At 40.1% G+C, this 20,886-nt stretch overlaps 1 protein-coding gene across 3 annotated transcripts; it reads left to right on the top strand.

The window, feature by feature from the left end:
• The first annotated feature begins 7,764 nt into the window (after positions 1 to 7,764).
• LZTS1 (leucine zipper tumor suppressor 1) lies at positions 7,765 to 19,084 on the top strand. 3 transcript variants are annotated; one of them, XM_063445521.1, is made up of 4 exons: positions 7,765 to 7,815; positions 14,110 to 14,585; positions 16,337 to 16,960; positions 17,291 to 19,084. In XM_063445521.1, the coding sequence occupies exons 2-4, from the start codon at positions 14,220 to 14,222 to the stop codon at positions 17,798 to 17,800; spliced, it is 1,500 nt and encodes a 499-aa protein (XP_063301591.1). In that variant the 5' UTR covers positions 7,765 to 7,815; positions 14,110 to 14,219; the 3' UTR covers positions 17,801 to 19,084. The 3 variants fall into 3 exon arrangements, with proteins under 3 accessions (XP_063301591.1, XP_063301590.1, XP_063301592.1); XM_063445520.1 differs by lacking the exon at positions 7,765 to 7,815 and adding an exon at positions 8,542 to 8,676; XM_063445522.1 differs by lacking the exon at positions 7,765 to 7,815 and adding an exon at positions 8,918 to 8,954.
• The last annotated feature ends 1,802 nt before the right edge of the window (positions 19,085 to 20,886 follow it).

Below are 20,886 nucleotides of genomic sequence, written 5' to 3' on the forward strand. Positions count from 1 at the left end.
GACAGGGAGCTCTTTAACACTACGTGCACACACACACACACACAATGCATCCCTATACATACACAGACACACACAATGCATCCCTATACATACACAGAAACACACAATGAATCCCTATACATACACAGAAACAGAACATGCTTCCCTTACACACAGAGAAACACACAATGCATCCATTACACACACACACAATGCAACCCTTACACACAAAGACAATGCATCATTTGCACACATACACAGAAACATACAATGCAAACCCTTACACACACATGCAAACACACACACTGTTTTTCTCACATACACACAGAAACACAATGCATCTCTTACACTCAATGCACACACATACAGACACACACCTTGCATCCCTTATGCATACAAACACAGATTCACACAATGCATCCCTCACACATAACCAGAAACACATAATACATCCCTTATACACAAATACACACTGCTTCCACTACACACAAACACACTGCATCACCTGCACAAACTGGTATCCCTATACACTACATACCATAAGCACACATATTAGATAACACATAACACATCCCCTACACACTCCACTCCCTGTGAGCGAGCTCATGGGTGGGTGGAACATATAAGTGGACTTATGAGTGGGCCTTATGGGCATACTCACCGTCAGGCACTGGGGCCCAGACCTTGAGCTGTGTAAGAGGCCCCCCCAAAATGGAGCTGCTTCCAATTCTCCCAGAACGTTGAATTTTGTGACCACAGTTTCAAACAGCCTCCAGAGGTCCTGTTCTACACCAGACCAGTGGAGCCAAACTGCAGCCCATCATCATCCTCATCTAATTGTAAGTAGGCAATCTAGTATATTATTAGTGACACTAATCTATAATTTACCTCACATTAAAGGGACACTATAGCTTAATGAAGTGGTTCTGGTGTCTATAGCTGGTCCCTGCAGGCTTTTTAATGTAAACACACACTGTGTGCAGCACTGGCGTTAGTTCATATGGCAGATCATATGGGTGGGGCATTGTGATGTCACATGGGGGGGGGGGGCGGCAAATTTATATTTTGTCTAGGGCGGCAAAAATCATTGCACCGGCTCTGATCTACTGGTGACCCACAGGAGGGGAGTGCACTGATTGCACTGCACTCTCCTCCTGCCCAGACCCGTCTTGACCGCAGTGCAAGTGCCCTCTGCCCCTAATTTACAGTGGCTCACACTCACAACAAGCAGTGCCTGGAGCCCTTTGCAGAGACGGAAACAAAGAGGTTCTGCGGCAGCTGGCCGTCCTGCAAGCATTACATTAAACAGCTGTTCCCCATGCAGCCACAGGTGGCGTTGTGCTGGGAGACTGTGATTACTCTTCACTTCCTCCCAGCCTACAGAGCAGCGCATGGGGGAGAGAGGAGGAGGCATGATTTAATCTTGAATAAATCCTCTAAGCAAACCTTTATAAATTTGGGGGGATCAGCTCTGTTTCCACAGTTTATTGGTGTTTACTCTCATCTCTGTATTAATATTGAGGGATGTCTAAGTAGTAACATCAGTGTGTGTCAGCAGGGCCAGCCGTTGGGGTGGGCAAGCTGTGCGGTCACGCAGGGTGCCATGACAACAGAGGCGCCCGGCGGCCAACACAGCTCACAAGTTGGGTACACCAGCATATTTAATTTAAACGATTCACTGGTGGTCCACTGGTGCGCACCAGCAGTAGGTGCAGTCAGATCATATCCTCTCCCTCGTGGTTCCGGCGCTCAGTTAGTGAGTCAGAGCACAGGCTCAGAGATTCTCAGCCTGCGCTCTGACAACATTGAAAGTCAGAGCCGTGAAGGAGCGGGTATGGCATAGAGCTACTGATTAGCATAACATCAATATCCGTTATAAAACCAGAAAAAGGTGGGCATGGATGGTGAACTGATTTGGTGGCGCAATGGGCCACTTGACTGGTTTTGCCCCCCAGGCCTAAGGCTGCCAGCCCTCCCCTGTGCCTAGGGTAGCACAAAAACAATATAGTAGTAGATGTGTGTATGCAGAATTAGTAAAGGAAGTTGGGCGTCTACTGCATTAGTGGAGGTAGCTTCCTGTATATTTGATTATATTTGATTAGCGGAGGTAATGCATGAAGCTATTGTGTGAGTGCGTACAGGATTGATTAGAATTGCATGAGGGTGTGCATGAATGGTAAATGTGTATGCTTAGGATAATGAGCGTTATGTGCACTGAGTTAGCTATCTAAGTACAGGAATATTAGATTTAACTGTGTATTCACATAATAAGTTGTGCTAGCTGTTTGTGTGTAGACCTAGTACAGGAATAGCAGACATTGCTGTGTTTACAATATATATTTATATATTGGTGTATGGGGGAGGGTTGACTTTCCAGTTATATAACACTCGTTACTGCTAATTATTATTTCTAATGATTCATCTTCAGATCTAATTGTGCAGAAGACGTAGCTGAGAAATCGTTGCCTTTTAGGAGATGTGTAACAGCTAGCGGTGCCTCACTAAAGGCATGTGTGCATTTCATTGACAGATAGCTCTATGTTTCCTATGTGTCTGACAGGTATGTTTACTTCAGTAACATTGTTCTTTCTAAAAGGTAAATTTGTGTTTCTACACAAATAACTGCATCTGGGTGTCATTTAGTGACATATAGCTGTGCATCCAGGGTTTGGCAACTGTTTGTCCCTCAGTGACAGATAGCTATTTAGTTAACTACACACATCTATAAAAGCCATTCAGAGACAGATAATAGTGAATGTATCTTAGTGATACAGAACATGTACAAAGAATGTTGCTGATTTAAGTTAAGAGGTAGTTCCATGCTCCACATATGTACGGTTCTCACTTCGGTGATACTCTGCCGGACACAGTTTGCTTCTACACACTGTTGGGCATCAAATGAAAAGTGCTGCCAGGCAATACTTATCATTCATATAGTATCAGAGAGAAATACATTAATTGTCAAGGGATTCCTTAAGAATTACTTTCCATAATTTATTTCCCTTGGGCCGCACATAAAAGTTATTCCTGTCAGGCTGTATTTTGCATGTTCTTTCTATTTATATTGAATTAAATACATGTACCAGTTCACTATAGCATAAGACTGAATAATCACTGCATAATGTTGTGGTACCTGCTGTTCCCAGTCATTATCATGCCACCCCCCGCACTCCCACAACATTCATCTCCACTGCCATGCCATCTTCATGCACCCCTTCCTTATCCATTTCTTCCTTCATTTCTTTTTGACTCCCACCTTCCCTTACTTTGGATACTAGCTTTAGGGGGCCTTTTTGTATTAGTTTGTTCTCTTTCATACCCCTTTTCACTGTCCCTCACACTCCCGTCTCTATCGTGCTATCACCTAACCCTCCTGACATTATAACTCCATCTCCATACCCTTTAATTATTCTTTCCTTTCACACCACCTCCCTTTCATATCATATCTCTAGTCTCTATTGTCCTTTTCTTATACCTTCTCCCTACCCTCTTTTCATTTTTATGCCATCCCACATTTGTTTTTTTCATGCTGATGTGCCCACGTCTCCATTTTATTCCATCTCGTTACGGTTCCTTTTTCATAGTATCTCTCCATTCCACCTTTTTATGCAATTCTTCTTATCATCAGCATCATGCAATCTGCATATTACTTGCCACCTCACCTCATTTTAGTTCTTTGCAATTCCTGCACAGTTTTTACTTTAATGTTGGCATCATTTTACAGGAAGAGAATCAAACATATGTCATTGTCTCAGGGTAAATGGGCAGGGCGTTCCAACTTGCTGTCATCAAATTATGTTCTTTTTGAATCTCTGCTTGAATAAAGGGAACTCGCTTAACTCTTTGAGATATGGCAATGGCATATTTATTTTTTTGAAAGTAAAAGGAGTGGTGCAGCGCCTAAAGTGTCCTTAAAAAATATATATAAAAGCAGAGAGAAAAAGGAAGAAAAAAAGGGGGTGGAAACATAAGCAGCTCTGCGGATATGGGCTTAGGATATTATAGTGTAGTGCCCACTTGTAAGTATAGATGATGGTCTTTTCCCTCCAGAAATATAGGAGAAAAAGGAAAAAGAAATGTGGACTAGTGATGTCGCAAACATAAAATTTTCGGTTCGCGAATTTCCGCAAATGTTCACGAACCGGGCGAACCGCCATAGACTTCAATAGGCAGGCAAATTTTAAAACCCACAGGGACTCTTTCTGACCACAATAGTGACTGAAGGGGGGGGGAGAGACCTACTCTCCTTCCCCCCCCCCGGCCCCCATCCCTGGGCGGCGGGTGGGGGCTATAAAGATAATGAGGGGGGGACATACTGTCTTCCCCCTCTCCGGCCCCCACCCCTGTGCGGCGGGTGGGGGCCCTGAAAAACAGGCATGTAGGGCATGGCACGTTGTATATGTTTTATGTATATTTTTGATGTTTATATGATTTTATGCTGACACTATACTTTAAGGGCATATTGTGGGTGTGTTTTTGGGCGTGTTTACTGTACACAGGAATTGTATATAAGTGGGCCATCAGGCCATAATAAAACAGTTCTTCACTAAGTCTCAACTAGTGTTTGGGTGGTACCGTGATCATTCTTCAGCATGCGACTATAATTACTGGCAAATGGCTATAATCACTCTGGAGCTAATCACAACTGTAATGGGCGACCCTAGGCGGTAATAACCCATCTTCAAGAGGGTATACCGCCACATGGACTGAAGAAGGGAGAGTCAGGAGAGAGAAAAGCCAGTTAGTAGTTTATTGCAGTGGCAGAGACAAGAAATAACAAAGGAGTGGATGAGTTGCTTACTGGTATCAGCCCTGAGAAAAGGAAATATTTTGTAAATATTGCGTAGGTGGTTGCAGCAGGATGAACAAACAAATTGGATGTGGGGGGTGAAGGAAAGATTGGAATGAAGTGTAATTCCAAGGCAGCAGACTTGGGGTTATGGGGAAATGGTGATATCGTCAAAAGAGGTAGAAAAGTCAGAAATTGTAGTAGAGCTAGAGGGGGGGAATTAGAAGATTCCCATATTGATCTTTAGGTGGCGGGAAGCCATCCAGGAAGCAATGCCAGATAATCAGTCACTGATATTAGATAGGACATAGAAAGACCTGGGGGTGGAGAGGTATATCTGAGTGTCATCACATAAGGTGATATTTAAAGCCATTGCTGTTGATAAGTTTTCCCAGTGAAGAGGTATAAATGGAGAAGAGTAAAGGACCTAGGAAAGAGCCTTAAAATACTCCAACTGATAGAGGCATGGAAGAGGAGGAGTTACCAGCAGTTCTTTGTTCGTACTCGCAACTCTGACTCCCACCTTCAAGACTTTTGTAGGGCTGCGCTGTTAGAGTCTCACGCAGTCTCCGTTCCTTCAAAAGATCATTAAAAATGCACTTCTTTTGGTAAACATATCAATTAAACTGTTAAAAGCTTTCTCTCCTCACACGTTGGTTACCCACCCTGCTTCCTTTCCTGCAACTGTTATCCAGTAAACTAACCCATCACTGTAAACGATTCTAGTACTCTACTTTTTTCCGTACATAAAATACATCCCACTCTTACCTCTTGTGCCACTATACCTATCTCCCTTTAGAACAGGGCTGCCCAACAGTTAGATCCCCATTGGTTGTAGGACTACAACTCCCATGATGCTTTGTCATTCTAAATGCATTCTAAAGGCATGCAAAGCATCAGGGGAGTTGTAGTTCCACAACATCTGGGGAATCTACCTGTTGAGCAGCCCTGCTCTAGTATGTAAGCTCATTTCAGCAGGGTCCTGAATACCTTCTGTTCTTGAGCATCCAGCTGCAAATACCTGCCAGTTAGTCCACCTATTGTACAGGTGGACTTTTTATTTATAAATAATAATAATAATAATAATAAGTATAGAGTAGTGGTCATTATTTTTAGCAGAAAGGTTGTTAGTAACTGAGGGCAGCTTCTGTTGATTGTTGGGGATGGAAGCCAGACTGCAGACTGCAGGTAGTCAGGCAGGGGAAGACAGGAAGTGGGTTAGGCGGTTGTTAACTAGTTTTTCCAGTAAATTTGATGATAGGGGAAGCAGTGAAATGGGTGGTAGTTTGCAGGAGAATTAGGGTCAAGGGAGGGCTTATTGAGTATGGGAGTGACCTATGCGTGTTTGAAGGGGGATGGGAATGAACCGGTAGAAAGGATAGGTTGAAGATGTGAGTGAGAGCAGGTGTGAGGGTGGAAGACAGAGAAGGTATTAAATGGGACAAAATAGGGTTGAGTGGGCAGGTAGTGAGGCGTAAAGAAGACAGTAGAGAAGAAACTTAATCTTTGGTGACTGGGGGGAAGAAGCAGAGAGTGGAAGTGGTGGTGACCTGGGGTGGAGCAAGAATGTTGTACGTTTTTGTTGGAATGTTACTTTTTATAATAAGAGGTTTTTTTTTAAGAAGTAGTCTGCAAAGTCTTGGGAACTGAAGTCAGATGATTGTGGTGCTGCAGGTGAATAAAGTAGAGAGCTGAAGGCAGAAAACCAAGCCATTGATGGTTGGCTACGTGGAGGGCAGAAATATATAAACAAGAATGAATTTGGAGTGGATTAAATCAGCATCAGAGCGGGAATTTATCCAGACACACTCAGCAGTATGGGAGCATTTTTGCAAGTAGCACGTTTGCTGTGAGTCCTGGGGCTGTAACTACAGGGTGGGGATTTGCGCAGTTGTGGAGGAGCAAGTGTGTCTGTCTAGTACAGAGGATAGAGTGTTGTTATAATGGGCTGTTATCAGGGCAGGTTATGGAAGGAGTGTGAGGGAGGAGCTGTTGAGTAATTTTGGAAATTTGGAGGGGATCCACAGTGTACAGATTTCTACAGTTGCAGAGGTGAGGTGGAGGAGAAATGGGTTTAGTTGATATATTGAAAATTATAGGAAATAAGGTGATTGTCTAAAAGAGGAAAAGAGTGACAGGTGAAGTCAGATGTAGAGCAGAGGTAGGAAAATACTGGGTCAATAGAGATACTCTAGATTCAGGACACAATACTTTTAGTACATAACTCCCTATCTATCCCTGTCTAGGCTTGTGCCTTTGCAGGTTCACCTGCAGTGGGTTATGCTTCAGGTGATGCTACGAGTATAGAGTACCACAACATGATGAGCCACCACTGCACCAGCTGTAACCATTGCCTTACAGTGGTGATGGTAAGGATTATTAACTGCCTGCAAAGCTACATTATTCCTAAACTACACAGCAATGTCTGAATGTCAGTCTTAATTGTATGATGCTGGTTGCCGTGTCCTTGAATTACAGCGTGCGCAGTAATCAGAAGAAATATTCCATTGGTTACCATGGCAATTACTCCATATTCAGTATGTTGCTCAATATTTTCGCAAGTTTGAATATTATTAACCTTATTTTATCTTTACTCCTTAACCAGTCATACTAAACCTAACCCTACACTTCCAGATAATTATCTTTCATTGTGATATGTGTTGATAAGTAATTTAAATAATCCACCTGCATGCAATGTGTGGCCCATGTAGTATGTTTAACCTATGTCTTCGTGTATGCTGTAAGATCACATAGACCTAGAGTTAGTTTCAATGTTATTTTCCCTACAGAACAAATCTATGCAAAACTAAGAGATTAAATTAGGAGGGCAGACAGGCATGACATGAAAAGAGAGAAGGAAGGGGAGATGTATGTAGGGGGCGTGGAGAGAAGTGTGTGGGAAGAATAATGAGGAGTGAATGAATGAAAAAAAGCAAAGAAATAAAATGATTTAGGTTGATGTAAAACAGAGATCTGTAAGAGACTTAGAGATCATGGCTGGCAGAGCATCATGGGACATGTAGTCCACAACAGCAAGAATCTAAAAGGTTTGTATAAAATTGACAGTAAAATAAAAAAGGTTGAGGTAGGGGGTTGGAGGAGGGTGGGTTTCAGTGTGTGAAAGGTGGTGGGTGAAAGTTAGGTTAGGTAATAGAAAAAGGGATTTAGAGTAAAGGAGGAATCTAATGAGGTACATAATAAAGGATTGTGAACTAAGAGGGAGAAAAGTGATGACTGCGGAGTGACGGAGGAGATCGAGAAAATAATAAAAAGAGGCTGAGGTAGGGTTGTGAACTATGAGGGTGAGAAATAAAAAATGGTAAGGGGTTGTGGAGTGAGAGGGGAATTCCACAAGTGAGCATGGAAGTAAGGAATTAATTAAAAAAAGGGGGGGGGGAGAGGAGAAATAAGGAACAATAGAGAAGTATTTTGAAGGAAGGAATAGAAAGAAAGAGAAGATGGGTACAAATGTGTATGAGGGTAATGGGGGTAGAAGAGACAACTAATGATTATTTATTGAGTGTGAGGGTGGATTAAAAATAAAGTAAGATTGTGAAGTGACCTGAGAGAGGATGCTGTGGTAACTGAGTGTTTGTGGGGAGGTGGCTGAAAAAATAAGGGGGTGAAAGGGGGAGGGGAGGAGGTTATATAGAGTGATTGCTGAGGTAGAGAGTTTGATAAGAGGATAATGGGGTGAAGGAGGAGAACAGAAGAAAAGTGTGTGGGAGTCAGACAGAGCTTTATGTAAATGTTGCCTTTTCTTATAGCCAATCAGAGCATAGATGTGGTCTCTGGCTCTGCCTTCTCATTGCTTGCCAATTTGGCTACCAGACCCTGCTGTCAGTGGATAAACGAATCTTCTGAGCTACAGGTCTGGCCTCTGACCGACGTGGAACACATGGGATCTGGTGAGTGAAGAGGGACACGAGAGAGCAATGTCCCGCAGAGATGCTGTGCTTAGAAGGGGGGTGGGGGGGAGGGAGGGGGGCTTTTTTAGGTTAATGTGTGGGTGGTGAGAGGAGAAGCAATAGAAAGTATAGATAATATGCAGGATAGGAGCATGATAGTCTGCAAGCAATATATCTATGAGATAGATTCTTGAAGATAAACTGAAACATTACACATTGTATGCAATATAGGAAGGAAGAGGCAATGCTCTGCAAGAGTGGACATTGGAGATCCATAAGTAAGATGATGCATAAGGAAGATTATGAAGGAGTAATGATCTGCAGTATGAGTTACAGTCTGAATATTACTATATAAGGACAAGACGAAGTCTGCGCTGCAGGTCTCTGGGAGCAGAATAGGTAAAATAAAGATAAGATCCTGCATAGTCACAGGGGAAAGGGTATACTATTAATGAATGTTATTTTAAATGTGTACGTTTCTTGTTGGCTAGAGACAGTGAAGTAATGTCTGTAAACACTCAAGAAATGGCTCAGATTAACTATTTTCTATAGGTTTCTTCTTATGAGTTAATAGGGCGATTTCTCTTTAAAGAGGAGTCATTTTTTTGGGAGAACACTGTTAAACTGAGTATTGCTATGTTGGTATCTGACATTTAATGCAATCATGGGGCTGCATGTTTTTCATGGAATGGTCAGGGAGTAACACTGTGCAGATTCAACATGGGAAATAGAAGGGATATTGTACAGATCCATCGCCAAACACTAAACTATGTGACAATATTAATTAATTGACTCATTAAAAAATATATATAAATGTCATCCTACACATCTATCGGTGGAGGAAAGGGTAGTAAAAAGAGGCAGTTCCCCACTGGTCTTTAATGCCGAGGGATGCTGTCCGTGCTATAGGGACTCTCTAGTTATTTGAAATATTAAGGATATCAGTGCTAGAACGGTGCTCACGTCAAGTCAGAGTAAGCCAATAGGTAGCCATCCAGCTGGCGATTTATCATGAGTATTGTAGCCCCACAACAACTGACAGGCTACCAGCAGGCTGTCACTGTCCTAAGTGCTGAACAGCAGATTGAACCTGATCTGAAGGTTCATGGACCAATACTTCGCAGATAAGTGTCACTGCATGGATTCATTGAATGGTTTGCAGCACTCTGAAGTCAAATTCAGAAGAACATAATAAGGCAAAACGTATGCTTCATCTTGTCTTAAAGGGTCTTAAAATCCTGTCTTAAAATCCTGTGCAGGGAAAGGAAGGGTGTGGGTCACTGGCGGGTTATTGGTTAATGGATTTAAACTCCCCAGGTTGTTTGATGCAGGAAAATGAAATGTATGTCTGGACAGTGAAAGGGTTAATAAAATGATACTCATGTGGAACTATGGCCGGTGTAGTGTTTGAGCAATACTCTGTATTTCTTTGACTTGAGTTAATATCGCAAGCAGGGTTCTTTTTGGTTACTGGAAGGTAAGCATTTATGAGATATTTAGGCAAATTCAGTATTTTCCCGTGTATAATATATCAAATATGTCATATATCAGAGATGGTTTTTTTTTTAATTTAAATTTAATTTATATGTTTATCTATTTTTATTACTGTACTTTTCTAAGCATGAAAAGGAGTTAATAAAGCGATTCCTATATACTGCAAGAATTGAATAGATGGATGAATGGAGCCGTTTTGAGTGGGAGACTGGTAGAAGAGAGGTTTAACTGTGACGCTGTGCAGGTCTCTTATTAGAACAGTTGATTGCTCAGCTTCGGCAAGGAAAGGGTTAATTGAATGATACTGTGCAGGTTTTGAGATGTGGTGGGAAGGTAAATGGTGTGCTGGATTAATGAACATGAGGCTATGGATTGTAAATGGTTAAAAAGAGGCATGCTTTACTGATATTTTATTGTGGAGGGGTTGCGTGTTTCAAGCAAGGAACAAGTTAATGTTCTGTGTTTCTTTAACCCCTTAAGGACACATGACATGTGTGACATGTCATGATTCCCTTTTATTCCAGAAGTTTGGTCCTTAAGGGGTTAAAGTTCGTTAGATTAGCTGAGCATCTGAAGGATTTTTTTTTGGTATTTTTTCAGGACCGAGTGTTACATAAGAAAGTAATGCCCTGCATATTAAGCCCCCTCCCAACAATTAGCAGCATTGCATCACAACACTACATCCTTTCCTATTCCATTATATTCTACCAGTCACCTATATCATAAAAAGCTTTATCCTATGATCTGTATAATTACACCTTTACATTTTCTCTTGTCAGAGACCACAAGTCACATATATAAAATATATTATTATTTCATATTAACGAAGTGATGTTCTGCAGGTAAATGGTAACACTGTATGTTATTGGTAAGTGGAAAGATATTCTGCAGAGGTTAGCGTGTTGTATGTATAATTTTTATTAAAAGCAAAGAGTGAAGTTTTGCTGGTGCCAACCAAGATACATATACTTACTGACTGTTATCAGTGAAACTTAGCTGTGCTGCTTAGTGGCCCAGATGTCCCTAGAAGAATAAATGCCAATGAAGTCTAGATTAAAGGGTATGAGTGAGGATGCCGATATAGTGAAGGTTAGTTGGTTTATATCACTTCATAAATTAAAACAGAATGTGTGATTTATGTTGGGTGCTAGCAGGAGATTGTTTAACGGATGCTTTCCATCTCTCCAGCACAGGGTTCCTTGAATGATTTTTAAACTTTGTAGGTAAACGGTATGTTCTTTTTCTGAACTGAAAGTGTGGCAAAATGCCCAGCTGTAATAAAACTACAACTCCCATAATGCTTTGTTAGCATTACATCTGGCATATCATCACAAGAGTTGCAAGTCAGCTGGGGATCTATGTTTTGGCCATCCATGGTTTAATGGTATACTGGTTTTCTGATTTGTAGCAATGGGTTAACGGAATTATGGTTTTCAGATTTCTAGCAATGGGTTAACGGAATGATGGTTTTCAGATTTCTAGCAATGGGTTAACGGAATGATGGTTTTCAGATTTGTAGCAATGGGTTAACGGAATGATGGTTTTCAGATTTCTAGCAATGGGTTAACGGAATGATGGTTTTCAGATTTCTACCTATAAGTTAAGTGAATTGTGTTTTTCTGATGTGTAACATTGCATCGTGACAGTAGCACCACAATGAAGAAATGCATATTCTCAGTGTGCACCCACTTCCCTGTTTTTTTTTTTTTTAATCAAGCATTGTGCCAAGGCTTTTGTGATTTCTTTCTATTACATAAGATACATGCATCCTTCACGTTCAGCCTTTCTCACATCTGTTTATGCTGTTAATCCAAAGTCCGTAATGTTTATTTTTTTCTAAACATATTAAAAATAGGATTAATAAAGTTAAGTTCCCTAGATTTCTAGCAGTGGGTTATTGAAATTATGTTTTCAAAATCTCTAGAAATAAGAGATGATGCTTGTCTGATGCATATAATGTATTTATACCAAATTTACATCACAAATGTGTATCTATAAAATAATTAGCAACACACCGTGAAATATTGTTATACATATATAGAGCAGCACTGTAATGGTTGCAAGCACAGAGGAGATGACCTTAGAGTGCCCCAAACCCCATGTAAGCGAGGGGCCAGAGCCTCCTTCACCCTTCCTTTCACCCAACCAGGGTGAAATTTCAAGAATCCATGTAGGTATTTGTACAGATTTATTGTAGACAAATTTACAAGCAATAAAATAAAATGTAAATGTTAAAAAAGAGGTCCAACGCGTTTCGTCCACCTAGTGGACTTCTTCAGGGACCACAATTAACCTCTTCAAATAGTTACCGGGATCCTTGAGATCTATAGCAATGGGTTAACGCAGGGGTGGGCTGTGGGCATATGGTAGATCCTCAAGTGTTGTAGAATTGCAAATTCCATGAAGCACTGCCATTTTAAAAAGCATAATGGCGACTGAAACAACTGGAGATCTACATTTTGCCTAGCGCTGTCTTAGTGAAATTATGGTAACTATACCTCCAGCAATTGGTTAATGGAATAATGGAGTCCCGATCACTAGCAGTAGGTTAATGGAATGAATGCATTTAGGTCTATAGCAGTCAGGTAATGGAATGGTTCTATCCATATCTATGGAATGAGGGTCTCCGGGCCTCTAGTGATAGCTTAATGAAAGACTTTAAATCCTAGATCTGTGACAGTGGAATATGTATTGGAATTTAAGGGATGGTTGTATTTCTGATCTCTTGCAATTGCTTTATATACACATTTTGGTTGAATGATCAGGATTGGTTCATGAAATTATGTTCTAGGAAAGGGATGAGAAAATAAATTTCAAATCTTCTGAGCAGGCAAATGTCATGATGTTAGTCAGTGATTGCCACATAGTGCTATACTAATTGATTATGCTTTTTCAACTATTGGCATGGATAACCAAGGAAGGGTGCTGCTCAAGGAATGGATTTATGACAATAAAAGTCAAATAAAGAAACAAATAAAACTCTTATCTTCTTCTTGAATCTGTTTGTGGAATAATATTCTTCATATCTTTACGGATGTGGTAATGGGCTGATAGTTTATAAATGACGTAAAATAACAATTTGATTATTTAGTGCTTTGGGGTGTAAATGATTTAGATAATGATTAGTGCATACTATCAATACAGGAATGTTGGAAGCTATCCATTGTTTTAGATGCAGAACATGATCAAATATTAGGGTGCTATTATAAATATTTTGAGGTGTGTTTCCTGTACTGTTCCTGCCATGTTATCTTTTTAGAATGTGTTAGGTTCTAATAAAGAGTTTCTGTTCCTGACAGTTCTCCAGCCTGACTCATGCTGCACAGAGTGTGCGTGGGAGGGACACTTACCTCTATGACTATACAGATAGAAAATCAGGGACACTGCCACCTCTAGGACTGCATTCAAGAGTGTGTGGGAGCACAAAACATGTCTCTGATAGACACTACCTATGTTAGTGACATAGCAGGCCAAATAAAAGAATGATTGCAGATAATAAAAAATGTTCACCTCTATGACCAAAATAATGCAGTTAACCCTTTCCCCTGTAGTTACGCATTATCTTTTGTCCCGTTCAATTCAGGAGGCATCAAAATGCCTGTTGCCACGGAAACAGGTAGTGTGTGTATCATAAAACACAGTGTACCCTTCACAAGTGTATTATTAACATTGCTATTGTGATTTGCCTCTATTGAATCACAATATATCACAGGAAGCCTATTATATTATAAATGTCCTAGAATTTTATCATATTATTAGTTTATCATGGATTGAGACATTGTAATATATCACAACATATACATATTTTATTACATCATCAAAATACATTAATATTTATATTTAAATAATCATATTATCCATTATTGGACAATGTCACAACTTCATGGTATTTACAAATGTACATATTAATTCTCAAATACCCCTTCTGTTCTCCAACAGGTTTTTTTCCCCCGAGGGTCGGGGACCCTTGGATATGACCCCAACTCCTTCTACTTCTATATCGGTTCCTCATTTGGCAGGCTACATCTTCTGGCCATACTTTAAGCACCATGGGCAGTGTGGGAAGTCTTCTATCTGGGCATGGGTTCAATAGCAAACAGAGCCGAGGATCGCAGCATCGTGGGAGGAAACCTCCACACTTGAAAAAATTGAGTCGCTGCTCAGATGGGATTCTCAGATTCGGCTTCTCACAGGAGTCTGGGCATGCCAAGGGTGGGGGATCCAAAATGGGCAGGAGTGAAGACTTTTTTTACATAAAAGTCAGTCAAAAGCAACATGTGGGTTCCAGACAGGAATACCATGGTGGAGTGACCAATACAGAACCAGAAAGCCAATCAAACAAAGAGTATCCAATCCCAACCAGCAAGCCATGTAACCCACCTAGCATGATCCATTTCCCCAACCGACTGGAATTGGTAAGTCAGAACATCTTTGACATCAAAGAGTATCTTCTTCCATGTTAACTCAGAAATAAGGCCATAATGATTGGACATCTAGAGAACATTTATTTGCAGTTTATATTGCACTTTATGTTTATGTCTTTAAATAAACTAATCTTACAGCACCTACTGACAGGTTTTTGCTGTAATGTAAATATTACAATGGGAAGAACTATATAGATGATAGACCAGCAGTTTTTTGATAGGGCCCACAATCGTTTTATTTACTTTCAAAACTAAGGTAAGCAGAGTCCAGCTTACATTTTATCAAAAATGATGGGATCTCAATGGCATCCCAGAATTGTCAGACTCAGCCTTAGTACTGCGTTTAAGCAAAACATTAACATGACATTTGTGCATGTTTTAATAGATATATAGTATAAAACAGTGATTCCCAAACAGGGGCCATGGACCTTCAAAGAGCTCCCAGTTAGTACTCGGGGAGCCATTACTAATTTGTACAGTCACAAGAGTTATTTGTGTTTCCTGCCTGGTCCTGTGAGAAGGCCTTGAAGGAAGTAAGTGAGTTTTCTAAGCAACCTTCAGTAAAGATGTTTTTTTTTAGTGGGCATTTGTAATCTGACATGATGTAAGGAGTCTACAGGTATAATATGTGACATCACAGCGAGTCAATATAACTCATTTAGGTATGTGCGGCTGAAATAAAGCAATACATGTTGTCAGTGTAATCTGAGTATACAGTGCCTATAAGGTAAATACCCTGAATTGTACTTGAAAAATGCATAGTTTCTTAAAAGTACATTTAGGTGGAGCAAAGCTAGTGAGAAAAAAAACAAAACAGAGGTAAGTGTTGTAACAAGTATCAAGGAATGGAGAGGAGCAATGTAAGGAGAAAAACAGCAGGAAACCTTGAAAGTGGGAATAAGCAGTGGCAGAGAGCAATCAGAAAGAGGTGAAGGCAGAGCAGACAGAGGCAGAAAGCTATGGAAGAGGTAAGGAACCGTAGAATAGAAGAATAGAATGAAAATGGAATGAGGGATCTAATAGTCGGTATGGTGAGAAATGCATGTAATACAAAAGAAGAAAGAGATAAATTGAATAGGGGGAAAACACATAGATGAGATATGGAAAGAGTATTGAAAAAGAGGATGACAGCAAAGAAAAATTTGCAGTAAGGATAGAGCTGAATTGGAAAAGGAGCTACGGAGTTAACAGTGTTAACAGAGGTAATATAGGATCTGTTTGTAAGAGGCCATGGGATTGAGGTTCCATCAAATTGATTTGAGACCTTGGGCCTGATCAATCTGATGGTATAGTGATCAGGAGCTTAAAACTTAAAATGTTAGCAATTATGGTCCCACCACATTATTGGAGATCCAAAGGGTACTCCGTAGTCAAAGTTTGCAAAACTAATGCTATTAAATATATACAAGATCAAAGTTATAAGGATTACATTTCACAAAGCTATGCTAAAGCAATAATTTTGGTTTTGTAGACATGGTGTAGTAGGCGTTGAAATAGATTTGCACATATGGGCAAATAAAGTATTGGACTGTTAAAAAAATAATTCTTAATAGGTAGAAGTGGGATTGGTGTGCTGTGAAATGGACCAATTTAAGAGGTATGAAGAAGATACAAAAACTACTTGAATTATAATGTAAGTGAATTGAAAAGGGTAAGTGGGAGGTACAAGTAAGTAAATGTTAGGTAAATGTATGTGAGAAAGGAAACATACAGTCAAATAATATTTTTCTTCTCAAATTCAGGAGATGAATGCCCTCCGCCCAACTCCACTGAAACCTGGAATGCGCAGAAATTCCGCTGTCACATGTTATCCAGCTGAAGAGAGGGGACCTCAGCTTTCCCATTACTACCGTCCAGACAGAGTACGTGAAGCAGAAAGTCGTGGAGGGCATTGTATTGGAGGCATGTCTGAATCTGGTAGAAACTCCATGTCCAGCCTTCCCACTCATCCTAGTAAACTGGGCACGGCATGCCAGTTGGATGCCCTACTGATGCCAACTGGAAGATTTGGGGGCAGTGCCCACAACATCACCCAGAGTTCCAGAAGCAATATGCTGAGTCTCAGAGCCATGTCTCTTTCAGATGGTGGAAATGCAAACAAGATTCTTAGTGTACCACCTAAGCCAGGGCTCAGATCTCCACCATCCTGTGACGATATCGCACGAGCTGAGCCTGGTGAAAGCAATGAGGAAGGACACAGAGGCATACCTAGGTCTAGACAGAGTTCGCAGAGAGGCCAAAGAGGGCAGCATGTACTACAGATCCAGGTGGCACAAGAGAGAGAAGCCAAGGAGAATAAGATGCGTGTATACGAAAAGGAGAAGAAAATCACCATCAGTCCATCAATGGATGAAACACAATGGGAGGTAAGTAGAGTGACATTTAAAGGAAAATGGAGTTTATGACATGATGAGAGAAGACCTAACAAAGCCATTACTGACAAGGAAAAATAGGCACTGTTGAAGAGTAAGGAGAGAATTAATGATTTATCACATGAGAGGTAGTAATAGATGTGAGATTAAACAACAGAAACACAAACAGGTGAAATGCATCAATGTAGGTTTAGATGCAATAATGTATGCTTGACAGAGAGAACATTTTGCAGGATTCAAATATGCATGAATGTGATGTATAGCAGAGAAAAAGGAAAATTTGTGGAAAAAATAGAAAAATCATGTTCCCTATTTCTTTTATAGGTATGTCAAAAATCTGGAGAAATTGCTTCTCTTCGTCAACAGTTACGGGAAACTCAGGAGGAGTCTTCTCTCCGAGCCAGTGAGATCCTCAGTTTAAAGGCTCAGCTCCGGGAAACCAAGGGAAGAGCTGAAGCCCAGGAACAGCGGGCACGGGAAGCTGAAGAAAGGCTGCGGGCTGCAGAGGAGGAGCGGGAAGAAAGGGATGAGACAGCCTCTAGTGAAGCTGAGATGGAAACCCTAAGAACAGAGCTGGAGGCTGAAAGACAGAACAATGAGCAGATGACAGACGTGTTCCAGCGGGAGCGCAAGACATGGCGAGATGAGAAGGAAAAAGTAATCCGCTACCAGCGTCAGCTACAGCAGAATTACTTGCATATGTGCCAGCGATGCCAGGCTTTAGAGCAAAGGCTGCGTGCTCTGACTGGGGGTGAAGATCTGGATGATGGGCCAATCCTCACTATGCCTGATATGGAGCTCTCCTTCCAGGACATATTAGCCACAGAGATATGACAAGAGAGGGAGTATGAGAGCGTATGTAAGAATGAGAGAATATTTGAACTCAAAGGCAGAGTGCCTGTGAAGTGAATGTAATTGTATGACTGCTACCGAAATCGAGAATTAGAGTGAAGACAGAGCATACATAGTGTGTATCCTGTGCGTTTGTGCTTACAGTCTGCACTCTGTGCACAAATAGAGCACATTGTATCTTGGCATGTGAGTAAACGCACAGTGTGTTTCATGTGCATACAGAGCCTTTATTATCACACCCCTTGTGCTACACTTTGTTTCCTGGTCATTTCGTGCAAATTGCCACAAGAACACAATCAGTCCTTGTTTTGTGGAGTTTGTGCCGCACGCAGTATGTGTGTGTTCTGTGCACTTGTCAGTGTAAAAAGTCACACTGCAGGGCTCTACTAGAGTGAGTCCTAACACATCGCTATACAGCAGGTGTCTGGGATCAGAAGGATAATAGGAATAATGCTCTTCATGGCCGCAGCACAAAACTGATTAGAGAGTTCATGTCAACTGAAATTTTCTCCCCATAAATCATTTTAAAATAACAACCCCAGCGGGTTAATATTTAATATTTATGACCAAGCTGTAGAAAGCTATAATTACCACCTAAAGATGTGACGATTTTATGATCATCTTTCCAAACTTCCAATGACAAGGCTGCAGAGAGCAGGTGACACCAGCAGCCAATCCGAATCTGAGATTTGCAAATTAACACCAAGCTTCCCAACATGAGCAAAGAGGAAAAGGTTTTTTTTTTTTTTGTTTTTTTTTAATTCTGTGCTGATTCTCTGTGATCAGCATGCGCAAGGTTAGCTAGCAATCCTTCAGTTTGTATGTATTAAGAAAAAAAAGAGAAACAGAATTAAAAGTTATCATTATCATACAAGATGTAGGCAATTTTTATAGTACCATATGATTGTGCATAAGCAATTTCTAATGACAGTGTCACTTTACTATTTGTGTGCTGTAGGGAATGTTCAGTAAAAGAGATATTGAAAGTGACGGACTCAAGGAACTACCAAAAGGGTGTAATGGAATAATGGGGTTAATATAAGATGACTATGTATATGCTATAGCCATAAAAGATGCACAGTTGTAATGCTAAGCCTTGTGGTTAGAGGAAGGTGATGTCTCTCCAATCCTATTGTTAATATATAGGGAAAGATTATATGGTGGGTGGTCAGGGTGGGGATGTAATTATTTTGTGTCTGTGGCAGCCTGGCAGCTGCTAAAGGGGATAAAATAATCTGAGATTTGATGTTTATATTCATTTAAATAAAGAAAGTTCCTGGAATCTGTACAAGTGTATTATATCCAGAAATATGTAGCACAATATGCATCACTAGTGTTATATATGTACGTAATAAATCCCCGTGGAAACCAGTGGGTTCCAACATAGCTACAAAAAAGCAAAGTATGGGGAAATGCTGCAAATGAATAATTTCGTTTGTGTATTCAGAATGTGTACTTGAATATTTTTGTGTTGGTGTATAATATTTGGCAGTTTCTCAAGTAGTGCTATATTTTACAATTCAATTGTATACAAAAAAAAAGAGACTGTCTCCAATTTGATATACTGTTAATCTGTATATCAAGAACAGAGAAGATCCTTCCATTCTACATCTTCTAGAACCAAGGTTCTTTCTTACTGTCCAGAACAGCAACGTGAACCTGTGTAAGGTATGTACTATTGTCCTGGACACAGAAAAGGTCTGATGGTGAATGAATCCTCTGTTCCTAAATCTCTGCAATAGGTGCCTCTTGCTTGAGCCCAATAATTCATAAAAGACAATGAAAAAGTCTAGTTGTCCATGGGGACTATAATGCATGTGAAAAATAGAAGCAATAGGAAAATACATTTCTTAAAAACACATGACATCAATGAAACAGGGTGTATACAAAGATTAACGTAGAACGATTCTTCGTACACCGGTATTAAACTCTGCAGAGTTTGACTGCTTCTTGTTCAGAGGTTACATTTCTCTATGTAGAGGATTCAGTATTGTTCACTAATGAGATCATTTAAAATCCAAGGTAAAAAAAAAAAGAAACATTCTCTAAGTCCGTTATACTTTCACTTCGGCTACTTTGGCCTTAAATTTGAAATTAACTTGGAATTTTTACTTCAGTAAATAACCCTCCATGTTTCAGCTGTGAATGTGATGGATGGACCTACCTCTAATAACATCTTATTGCTGCTCAACCAATATCTTTCTATATATGACCCTTGAGTAATTACATTCAACTCGTAAAACAATAGCAGCAGAAATTGATGTCAGATTTGGGAGATGAGTCTAGGGCCTTTGTTTTTAAATTACCATCTTTGACTCAGGAATTCTGGTAATATTCAGTTATCTTCCAATGTGTATATAAATAAACCCTGGTGAGAGGATTGTATGAAAATTCATGTGAATTTAGAAATAGAAAATGTATTTTTCATAAAAAAATGTCAGTCTTATACATTATATACTCCACATATAATGTTGAAAGAGCGAAATAATACACAGAAGGAGCTGTTCTCGTCTTATTTTAATAAATGAAAGCCTTGTTCAAAAAGTTACATAATGACTTCCCTTACAGACAATATTTTTTTTCATAGATGTGGGCTACCGATAAATCACATAGAGCCCAGAGAGTTGAACAATCATTTACACATTCTAAATCCTTTGTTCACAAACAAAACTGATATTCACACATTTACACCACAAACAATGCTACCCGCTATGAAGCATACATTGCGTAACTGTGAAAGTCCCGAATAACATGTATGCAGCAATCTAGCACATTATATGTGTTGTGCAATTATTGGCAGTGTCTGAGATAAACTAGGCTGGTTTTATGGTTTATTAATGCCATTTAAAATGTAGATACATTTACAAAAATAGAGATAAATCAGGGTATAACATAATTATGTTTCAGATTTGAACAACTAATCAGATTAAATCAGAATTTCCATCCCATTTGATATTCAGATTAAACAGTGACGCTTTTATTTTAGTCCAATTTTGTTAAAAAATAAAACAAAAGAGTCAGAATTTACCTTCGAGAGACTGGATGTTTTATTTCCATTTTTTTCATAC

Source organism: Pelobates fuscus, chromosome 3, assembly GCF_036172605.1.
Source record: "Pelobates fuscus isolate aPelFus1 chromosome 3, aPelFus1.pri, whole genome shotgun sequence".
NCBI lineage: Eukaryota > Metazoa > Chordata > Amphibia > Anura > Pelobatidae > Pelobates > Pelobates fuscus.